General features: G+C 33.6%; 1 protein-coding gene across 2 annotated transcripts in view; it reads right to left on the reverse strand.

The window, feature by feature from the left end:
* The window catches only part of PARD3B (par-3 family cell polarity regulator beta), a 1,324,210-nt gene that overhangs the window by 474,765 nt on the left and 837,246 nt on the right, over positions 1-12,199 (reverse strand). For both annotated transcript variants that reach the window (XM_051983714.1, XM_051983713.1), the window contains exon 14: positions 7,619-7,718. In XM_051983714.1, coding sequence (XP_051839674.1) covers positions 7,619-7,718 — 100 coding nt within the window. The remainder of the gene's footprint in view (positions 1-7,618; positions 7,719-12,199) is intronic.

Below are 12,199 nucleotides of genomic sequence, written 5' to 3' on the forward strand. Positions count from 1 at the left end.
TTGTTGTTGTTATTTGTCCTTATTAATTGTCCAGAATCACAGTTAATATGTCTTAGAAGCAGGACTTGAATCCTAATCACTCGAACTCTGAAGCCAATTCTCTATATACCATCATTTTTCTCCTAAGTTTAAAGCTCATTTAAATCCCCAGGTATTTATTTTTTTTTGAAAGACAAGTTTTTAAATTTGTGATCTTCTCAGACACCATGGCTTCTATTCTTATCTTTATGTAGATAAATCCATGAAGGCCCAGCAGAGCCTTAGATCCATTAATAAATGCTAAATGATTGATTAGTTTTTTTTTTTTTTTTATAAATTTTATTTTATTTAATAATAACTTCGCATTGACAGAATCCATGCCAGGATAATTTCTACACGACATTATCCCTTGCAATCACTTATGTTTCGTTTTTTCCCCTCCCTCCCTCCTCCCCCCCCCCAGGATGGCAAGCAGTCCTATATATGCTAAACATGTTGCAGTATATCCTAGATACAATATATATTTGCAGAACCGAACAGTTCTCTTGTTGCACAGGGAGAATTGGATTCAGAAGGTAAAAATAACTCGGGAAGAAAATCAAAAATGCAAATAGTTCACATTCATTTCCCAGTATTCCTTCTTTGGGTGTAGCTGTTTCTGTCCATAAATGATTGATTAGTTGATTGAAAACTTAAGATCCAGTACACAGCATGTTTCAAGACATTATTTCCTAAAAAAGTGTTTTGGGATACTTCAGCATTTCAGAAGCTTTGTTCCCCCTGTGAACCAACCTATCCTTAGTATTTCTTTCTTTTTTTTTTAAATAATTTTTTATTGACAGAATAATTTATAATTGTGTTGTGTCAAGAGTAAAATCAAAGAATGACTAAGACTGATGATGGTAGTGGATGAAGTGATAGCAATTGCCAGAGCAGGTATTTTTGATATAAGTAATTTCTTAGTCATAAATCTAACATTCTTTTTTTTGCTCAAATATAGGTATTTATATTTACCTATGAAAGTTTTTATCTTATTATCACTCATCATTCTAGAATATCTAGATATTTTGGATTCCCATTCTGTTATTATTAACCAATTAGCTCTGCCTATCTGCATTGTGTCATTCATAAACTTTATAAACATAATATCCGTGTTTCCATCCAGGTCTCTGCTGATGACATAGCCCTGAAGAAGGGACAATGACATCAACTCATGGCATCCTGATAGACACCATTCTCTAAGATGACAATGATTTACAATCATTTTTTGCATTGGGTCATTCAGTCAATGAATGTTAAATCCACTTAGCACACATTTGTCCATATAATAGTATCCTAAAATTATCAGAAAAATAGAATTTGAGATCTGGAAGGAAACTCTGAGAATGCTTTATTCCCTTAAAATTTGACAGATAATAAAACTGAGGTTAAGCAGTAAAATGGTTCATCTAAAGTTACTGTAACAGACCTAAGACTAGAATGCAGGTTTATTTGATGCTCTTTCTACATTAGAAAAAAAAAATCTTGAGCTGTCCTCAATCCATTAATTGATTGAAATTCTGAATACAGTTGTTTCAAGCACTTCAAAATCCACTGAGTTGAGAGGCCATGTAGCAAACTAGACAAAGTAATGGGTAAAATGTCAAGAGAGACCTAGGTTCAAATCGCTACATTTGGCACATACCAGTTGTATAAGTAAGGTGATAGATTACAATCCATTTGAGATTCAAGTTTTTCACTTATAAAATGAGGCTAATAATACTACACTATGTATCTTGTAGAATTGTTGGAAGGAACTATTATGGTAATGTAAGCTCTTTGCAAACTTTTAAGTAACATATAAATGTTACTTATAGTAACTACTATAGTAACTACTTATAGTAACATACTAAAAGTAACATATAAATATTACTATGTTATTAATATTAACTATACTATAATCCATCCTATGTATATCCATTTGGTCCACAAGGATATCATGAGATTTGCCATTCCTATAATATTACATTTGGGAATTTTGCCAGAAATGAGTCAAACTCACAAGCTTATAATTTAAAGAACACACCTTCTTTTGCTTTTTGAGAGTCAGTAATATTTTTTCCATTTCCAGTCTTTCAGTACCTCTTCTATTCACTATGATGTTTCAAAGGTTATCATCAACAATGGCTCACCATTTCTATGTATAGGTTCTTTCAGTACTCCAAAATACAAGTCACTATGTGACTTGAACTCATTAAGACCAACTAGATGCTTTTTTACCATTACCTCATTTGTTTACGGTTTCGATCTCGTGTTAATTTTTTCCCCATGTTTCCCAAATATAAGGATATTCTTATTGGTATGTAAAAATACTACAAGATAGAGATTGGATAGTTTTACTTTCTGGCATCTATTGCTATCACTTCATCTACTACCATCATCAATCTTAGTCGTTCTTTGATTTTACTCTTGACACAACACAATTATAAAAATCCTGTTTATTACCCTTCGTATTTCCTGAAAGCATCAACTTTTTCTATTCACAAAGATAAAATTATGAATAGGCAGATTTCAGAAAAAATTTGGAAAGACTTAAATGAACTGATGGTGAGTGAAGTGAGCAGAACTAAAAGAATACTGTACACAGTAATAGCAACATTGTGAAATGATAAAGTGTGACAGACTTAACTCTTCTCAGCAATGCAATGATCCAAGACAATTCAAAAAGATTCATGATGGAAAATGTCATCTATATTCAGAAAAAAAAAAAACACCATGAAGATTGTAAATTAGAGCATACTATTTGAGTGTGGTTTTGCTTTCTCATGGCTTTCCCCTTTGCTCCAATTATTCTTTTACAACATGACTAATGTGGAAATGTGTTTAATATGATTGTATATGTATAATTTTATTGGGGAGGGGAATTTGGAGAGAGAGAGGGAGAAAAAATTGGAACTCAAAATCTTATAAAAGTGAATGTTAAGGGACAGTTAGATGGCGCAGTGGATAAAGCAGTTCTGGAGTCGGAAGTACTGAGTTCAAATCCATCTTCAGACATTTAACACTTTCTAGCTGTGTGACCCTGGTCAAGTCACTTAGCCCTAATTGCCTTGCCAAAAAAGGTGAATGGTGAAAGCTAGATTTACATGTAATTGGAAAAAAAATATTAAGTGAGAAAAAAAGAAAATATGTGGTATTCATCAAAGGGCTCTGTGAGCTGCTTACCTAGTCTTTTCATTAAAAAAAAAAAAAATGGAAAAAAAGTATTCACTTGCCCTGCTTCCATCTTTTATACATTTCTCTTAAAAAAAGATCCCTGACCAACTACACTGGTCTCTTTAGCCAGTCTTCTTTATCTTATTAAAATAATTTTATTTTAATAGACTTTTTTTTTTTAAATAAAGCCAATTTTCTCAATTAGAATTATAGGCCATGGGATGTTTTCTCTATTTTCCCTAAACTCTTACATTTCTCCCAAAATATACAGCTTATATCAAACTGTAATAAGTATTCCAGTGTTGCCCTTCTTGATCTCTCATGAATATGAACAAGGAATGATTCCTAGCATTTCCACTTAGACAATAGATATTTCCTTATTGGTCAGCATAAGATTTAGAAGAATCATCTTCCTTGTTGATCCTTTCATCTACTGAAGAATGAAATGATATGAAGTCAAGTTAAACATTTGTCAGCTGTTATGCTTTTAGCACCTAGAGAATTCTGGGAGATAGCCAAATTATTCAATTCAACCATATTCTACTTCGAAGTAAGTTTTGCTATCTTGTAGAACTCATCATCTGTTTCTTCCTTTTGTTTGAGTCCCACCATAATATTGCTTCTTTTGTTTTTCTCGGGGAGACCTAGCAACTACAGTAAATAGATTGTGGAGTCAAGAAATCCGAGGTTCAAATCCAACTTGGATCACTGACTAGCTGTGTCACCTTGGGGAGGGTCTCTTATTCTCTATCTGCCTCAGTTTCTTCATCTGTGTAATGAGGATAATAACAGTAACTACCTCTCAGAGGAAACTGTGAGGATAAAATGACATGATGTTTGTAAAGCCCTTTACAAATCATAAACAACTACAAAATGTTAGCTATTATTATTTTTGTTGTTGTTGTCCCACCCAGAGAGATGACTTAAATTAGGTTCTTGTTCATGAATTTCCACTGTTGTATCACTTTGATTTACATGTTTCTTTATTCCTTCCACTTCTGTATTTTAGTTAGGTAACATGCTCTCAAGTTTCAGAGTTGTCAAGCAGGTTGAATTAATTCCTTGTACTTAGACCTCCAGTCACTTTGTTTATTACTCATACAATGTGCATATGCATATAGAAACCTTAGGGCATGAGTATTATTAGTGCCCTTCTGCACTGCTAGTCTCCCTGTCATCATACTTGCTACTCTCACTAGCATCTGGTTTAGCTGACATATGTGAGCAGATTTCTTTCTTTTTCCATTTTCAGTTTGAAGTTTTCTTCATTAGATCCTCAGAACCTCTAAGCATATGTGTGTGTATTTTTTTTTTCCTGGCCATCATTAGATATAGTCCATGCAACCTCAGGAACCCATCATTCTTGTGTTTGAAGTCCTCTCCAGAAATCTAAATCCCATTCTCTAAAAAAAAAATCTTGTTAAATAGGATGAAAGCATTCTCTGTGCTGAGATCCCTTCCTACAGTTCCCTCAAGGTAGATTCTAGTGTCCTTTTAGTGATACCATTTATCTTCCCATGACTCACTTGAAGTGAGAATTGGTTAGCAGATTTGCCAAGTTTCAGAAGACAGCAGTCCTGATTGTCCATGACAAGTAAATAGAGAAGAACTTTGGTCCTCTTGAGAAAGAGGTTCCTGAGAAATAACTTCTCATTTTTTTTTAGGACCCATTCTAGATGCTTTTTGTTCTGGCAGAAGAAGAGCACAGTTCTCCTCTAGTTACTCAGTGACAAAGGTTAATGAATTTTTTGGTAGCTTTAAATAGGCCCCTTGCATTCTCTTTTGGAGCTCTGATTTTTTTCCTGAAACATGTCTCCTTTCAGGACACAGCTGAAAACTAAAGAGACAATCCTTCATTTTCCTCCAAAATGGAGACCAATCTATATTTGCACATCCCCCACTGTAACTTGGCTCTGGAGAGAATCACCTGAACATTCATTCCTGTTGCAAACTCGCTGACACCAAGATCATCAGTTCTCGGAGACTCTCAAAGCAAACAGGCAATTTGTTGTGCCAGGGGTTCTGTCAACAGGTCGGAATGAGATTTTTTAAATAATAGTCTTTCCTGTATTTCTCTCAGACTTTCCCACCTTTTCCAAGTCAACTGGCACTTTTTTCTTAGCTAATTTGCTCTATAATTAGCAAGTTTCTTAGCTGTTAGCAATAAGAAGGGATTTAGAATAAATTTAAATTGCTACTTTTTGCCTGTTTCTGACTCTGCTGATCACTTTTTCCCCCCCTTACCTCTGTTGTACTCATTGGTCTCCTAGATTACATAGGTGATTCTGCAGAGGTGACAAGCTCATTAAGAGATCAACTTGATGCTTTCTTACATTTAAGATAATCTCACCTAGTCAAAGTTTCAAACCCCTGTTAATCAATTTTTTTTCTATATTTCCCAGTCTGAAAACTTTTCTCATTGCTAAGTAAAAAAGATGCAAGACAGGATTTGGATAATTCTATGTACAGGTCATGATTGCTTGCTATCTTGGGGAGGTGAGGAGGGAAGGATGAGAGGAAGAAAAAAAAAATTGGAACTCAGAATCTTACAAAATTGAATGCTGAAAACTATCTTTATATGATAGTGGGAAAAATAAAATACTATTTAGTAGAAAAAAACCACATGCTTCCTGTAAAAAAAAAATTCTATATACAAGTATCAAAAATAATTCTAGATACAGGTGTCAATTATCATCATTCTATCCATTGTAATAATCAAAATTAATCCTTCTTTGGTCTAGGTTTAAGAGCTTAGATTAAGATTGAGAGAAAGAAATTGATCTGAGAAACATTTTGAAGGAAAAATAAAACAATTGTGAAATCCTCAGATACCACATAGGTATCTTTCCACTGACATTCAAGCACATAGGGCTTGCTCTAAGCCAGAATATTCATGTATCAGTGTGTTTGTGAGGAAAGGAAGCAGTAGAGGTCTTAGGTTACAATGACCCTAATCAAGCAATATTTCTTTTCAGCTTAGTGACTCAGCATCAACCCTGAGGCAATTGCTCAATTCTATCTCAGGTTTTAGTCCTAGGGATCAAGTATTATCTCCTTGGTTTATATCTCAATGGTTTTGAAGAAGATATTTATCTATATGGTTCATAGAGGGAGGTAGGCCATCAGTAAGATTAGAAGATAAGAAAGGGAGTGGTTCAGGTAAGACTGACTTGAGACCAGTCTGTAGTTCTTACTGAAAACAGATCCCCTAGAGTATTTTATTTATATAACGTCCAGGGAAAGTACCTTCTTAGGTAGGCAAAATAGATGTTATTAGAGAGATAAGTAAAAGACAATTCAAAAATTTTTGGCTTGGGTGAGTGGCAAAATGGTGGCCTCCTTTACAGAAAGGAAGCTCTGGAGGGGGAATAATTTTGAGGTGGAAAGATAATAATTTTAACTTTGGGCATATTAAGTCTATGATAATGACAAGGCATAATAGTAAAAAAAAAAAAATGACTATTCCTGTTTCTATAAATGCGTTAAGGTTTACTACAACTTAATTGGGAGGGTGAATTTTGTTCATGAAACTATGATTGTGGACCATGAATACATTTTGAAAAGGGTAAGCTACAAAAAATGAAAAGGAAATAAATATATATGAAAAACCGCTCTCTGATCTGGTTAGCTTGTAGAATACTGCAACTTTTGTTGCTGTCTTTTTGGTAAATTACATTAAAAAACAGTAATAGAAATGACAATAGCATTGCTGAGATTAGAAAATTGAAGATACTTTATAGGGTTATCTTGGGACACAGTATGGTATGAAATATGCAGTTTTTTAATAGCTATAATAAATACAGAAAATAGCAATGGGACAATTTAATGATTTTTTTAAACTCATCAGAAGGAAAAAAAATCTATGAATTCAACTAATCAAATGGTGTGTATGCTTAGTAAATCTCCCTTATGCTCTTGTGATTCTAAAAATTATTGATTTTTTTAAAGTTTCTATTATAGAATGGATATAATATCGGGTATTCTTTTTAATATTTTTGGATTATATATGTCATTTCTTTAATTTTTAGGTTCCATTAACTCTCCTAGAATAATAGCTCTCTACCTTTAAAATACTCCATGGTCTTCATCAACTCAGAAAATGAGTTACAACCAACGAAATAAACTTTTGTTTCTAATAAGACTTTACATAAAATTTTTTCTCTTAATTTCTGCTACATACATCTTTAAAACTTAAAACATAAATGGAAATGTAGTCTTGCTCTTGAATATTTTAGAAAGTATAAGGTGAACATTTATAATCTTATGCTTAACTATCATCCCATTAAAATTAGGGTATCTGAAAAAATTGTTTGATAATGCAAAACCTTCATCAGGATGAAAGCAATAGGCATTGATATGAAATTATCTATCTATAAAAAGAGCAGTTACAGTGAAGTTGCTTTTTTTTTTCCTAAAGAAACTCTGCCCACTATTTTATCCATACCTATGGCTATAATCTTCAAGGTCCAATTCCAGATTGGGATGTGGAGGTAGAGGTGGGGGGATGTCGCTCTCAGTCCAGTTAGCATTTGAGAGTAGCAGTTCTGGAAACAGAAAATAGATGAAGTTATAGTAAACTGCAAGGAGACCCTTCCAACTCCTGTGCAAGGTCCAATTCATCTCACAAGCCCAATTTAAATTGAAATATAAACCAGTCTTGAAATGAAGATTACATCTAATCAAAAATGCATTTCCCCAGGATTCATAAAAGAGATAATGAAAGCATACACTTGCAGATGTAAACCTAAATTCCCTAATATATTTTTAATATAGTTGACCAAGTAGTCCATGACATTGGCAAACTGGGAAACAATGATGGTTCTATTCAAAGCATTAAGTGTGACTTGTTTGACTGAGGAAAATGAGGTCAATGGATCATGACTCAGTTTTCCTACTTATAAAAAGATAGCAAATATAGATTGCCTTCTTAAAAGTCTTTTTTAAAAAATGTGCTAAATCAATTTTATATGCATATCTCTATCTAATGAAAGGGAGATGATGAAAGAAAGAAAAGGGGTGAGAGAGAGGGAGAGACAGAGAGAGAAGAGAAAGAGAAGAGAGAAAGAGAAGAGAGAGAGAGAAAAAGAGAGAGAGAGAGAGAGAGAGAGAGAAGAAGAAGAAGAAGAAGAAGAAGAAGAAGAAGAAGAAGAAGAAGAAGAAGAAGAAGAAGAAGAAGAAGAAGAGAAGAAGGGAAGAAGGAAGGGAGAGAAGGAGGGAAAGAAATTGATTCATATTGATTTGGAAATGCTTGTATTTGTGAGAAGCTGTCACATCCAAATGGATACAGACTTGGATAATAGGATAACAGGTCCATACCACCAGAAGCATCTCTGAAGTCAGTGTTCTCATGGTTCCTTTGGATTTAGTCACTGGGGCTTTAAATGTAAGCCACGTTTGTTTCCGAACATAAAGATCTGACTTCTCTTTGAGCTCCATGCCTCCCTCTTCTCCATCTTATTTCTTCTCCCTAGAAATTGTTGCTAACCAATCACTGGCCCGTACACATACAAAACCTCTAGAGTTTTCTCCCAAATAGCTGGTGCTATCCATTCTGGAAATATGAGTGTCTGAAAGCAGGGCTATAAGCAAAACAAACAGGTACATGGGGAGCTTTGAAAGATGAAGCTCTTTTATATTCCTACCAATTTATTCCATAGGTACCTTCATCCATATTTATTTCATTCAGAAAATAATCTGGGGAGTTCAGGAGACTTTTTTAGTTACTGTGAAACCTCCAAAATGCTACATGATTACTAAAGATGTTTTAGGAATGAGAAATTTGACAGTAATCTCAATTTGTTCTCAGAGAACAGAACTAGTAGTGATAAGAGGCTGCGTATATGATCCTGTACAAATTACTTAAGTTCCTTGGGTCTCAGTTTCTTTAGTTGTCAATAGGGAAGGAGTACAAAATGGCCTTTAAGTTGTTATCAAGAAACAAATTTATATTTCAAAGCTCATCTAATCTAATTAATGAGGAAACTGGAGCTTATGATTTGTCCAAGGTCACAGAGTAGATCTGAACCCTGGTCCTTGATTTTAAATTCAGTGTTCATTCTTGTGTATTAACAGAGCTATCCATAATGGAAGAACCATGACTCTGTCTCCTGTTATGAAGGCAGCAGTGGGGACTTTCTGTTCTCTCTACTGTCTTGTTCTTCACCCTATCCCTAACCCTCACACCCCCATCCCAGTGTCATCATGGAGGACTTAGGTGGTTTGTTCTCTAGCACAGGTGATTAAGGCAGTGTTTAGACAACCCCATTCTTCATTTAAATGTGTGTCCTTCTAAGCAGTTCCAATATCTCAAATTTCCTCTTACATCCATTCTTCTTGGTTTGGGTAGTCTAATAAAGTACTTATCTTCCTGGATTGGCTCTGAGAACCTCAAATAAGAAAGCTCTCTTTGGGCTATCCATTTAAAGCAAGGCATTTTTTCCTATAAAGAGAATGTCCTCGATCCCCATTCTTTTCTCTGCTCTATACATCTCCAACTTAGGTTGTCTGCTTCACAAACTCAGTGAGTTATATTTGAGTAGGATGCAATAAACTAATGATATTGAATAATTATTGTTCAATCAATAATAATCAATCAATCAATAATAATATTGAATATAGTTTAGCTTTGTTTAACAAATAATTTGAGTTCTCCTCCAGGCTTGTCAACTAGACCTGGTCATTTTCTTGCCTTTGGGCTGTTAATATCCTTCTTTCTGCCTTTCTCTAAAACTCTTCCAATCTAGAACAAATTATTCTAAGACTCCGAAGACATGTACTGACTTCCTACCTCTGTTATTAAATTGACTGTGTAGCCCAGAGCACCTTACTTCCTTTCTTTTCTGAACTTCAGTTCTGAGGTATCTTCTGTGATTGATTTTTAATCTCACTTGCACTAAATAGCTTCCTTTCTATTCCATCTCTGCAGCACTCCATGCTCAGTTCATATATCCTGGAATGATGGGGTTATCATTTAATATCTTTGAAGCTCTTTTATGATTGACACCTTTTTTTCCTACAAGGACACTAAAATTATGAAAATTAATTTGGAATACACAGGAGGGAGGAGTTTCTTTATATCCTCTGAGGACTAATAAATCTTTAGCATGAATTCTTTACAAATTCTTTCCCTATAATAACTAGTAATGATAATTGAAAAATTTTACATTTATAATTTCATTTGACCCTGTTAGCAAATCTAAGAGAAAAGTACTACAGATTTATTATCTCCATTTTACAGATGAGCATATTGACTCATTCAAGATCACAAAATAATTGCTAGAGCCTTATTACTAAATATTTCTCTTCAATCCAAATCCAATGCCCGTCTCAGTATATGACACTGCCTCTCTTAAGTGAAAAGCAAAGATCTCAGGAACAGGGATTAGAACATGATAAATTTTTAAAGAGGAAAAGGTTGAAAGAAACATAGGATAAGAGAAATAACAATGCTGAGGAAAAACAAAACAGATTGAGGAGTAACACTGGCAATCCTTGACAATCAGCATAAAGGTAGCCTAGATTACCCTTTGGATGCCTCTTCATTATCTCTAGACACAAAAGCTTATCTAGTGTGAATAATGTTCATTACCAGCACTCTAATATAAAAATGAAATTTCTGGAACTATTATTTCTACAAATGGTAATTCTAAAAATGTTTTTTTTTTCCTCTGTGTAACAGCTTGGCAAGGGGAAAAACTGGAGATCTGTGGGTGGTAAGTACTATTATTGCAAAAATAGATGGAACATAGCACATCAACACTGGATTTGAATGTATCCCTTTTTAAAAAAATATACACAGGAAATCAAAAAATGTAATGTTTTGGTTATAACAGCTCCCCCCCTCTCTCCAATCTCCAGCCCTAGACATTACATTTTGTCAAGCTAGGGTTATTTTCCTAAAGGAAATTCTTTTTAAAAAATTTAGCACTGGTGAGTCAAATTTGCCAGATTTGCTTTCATTGGGCCATTTATGATAGTATGTTGGGACTCTATAGTAGTAACTGATTTCCCAAATAAAGGAATTAAAATATTATCATCTCTACAAATTTTTACAATATTTTATTAACAAAATGTTTTATATTCACTTTAAATTAAACTAGGAAGTCTATATAAATAACAAATTTCAACTAATAATCTAACAACTATATAATGATTTGTTCAAATATTCTTAAGATTATATGTTATATATATGCTCCAATATTAATTGTAATATAATTTTAAGTGAATATTGGAATAGTTGTAAAGCAACTCTTTCATTCTTGAAAAAAGAAATGAAGGGAACTAAGCCCAAAAGGTTATAAAATTGTGCATACTCTTTGATCCAATAATAATAAAGCTGTACATTCCCTTTGATCCAACAATAATACTACTAGTCCTACATTCCAAGGAGATCTGAAACAGAGCAAAGGTACAAATATTTAAACAAAAATGTTTATAGTAGTTCTTTTTCTAGTGGCAAAGTATTAGAAATCAAAGGATGCTCATCAATTGGGGAATGACTAAACAAGCTATGGTATAAAATTGTGATGGAATATTACTGTGTTATAAGAAATGACAAGTGGGATGACTTTAGAAAAACCTGGGAAGACTTAAATGAACTAATGCAAAGTGAACCGAACCAGGAGAACATTGTACAATTAACAACTGTGAATGATCTAGCTATTCTCAGCAATACAATGATAAAAAAAATTGCAAAGGACTAATGATAAAGCTTACAATCTCCTTCCAGAGAAAGAACTGATATTGAATGAACAAAGCATGAAGCATGCTATTTTCCACTTTGTTTTCTTTCTTTTCTTTTCTTTTCTTTTTTCTTTTATTTAAGTCTTCTTATACAAAATTACTAATATGGAAATGTTTTACATAATTGCACATGTATAACCTATATCTGATTGATTACCATCTCAGGAAGGGGGAAGGAGCATGAGGCATAGAGTGATAGAGGTTAGAATTAAAACTAAATAAAAATGTTTTAAAACTTTAAAAAATTGAAATAAAAGATTGTCCTATTTATACCTAGTAACAG

Source organism: Antechinus flavipes, chromosome 3, assembly GCF_016432865.1.
Source record: "Antechinus flavipes isolate AdamAnt ecotype Samford, QLD, Australia chromosome 3, AdamAnt_v2, whole genome shotgun sequence".
In the NCBI taxonomy this organism is placed as follows: Eukaryota; Metazoa; Chordata; class Mammalia; order Dasyuromorphia; family Dasyuridae; genus Antechinus; species Antechinus flavipes.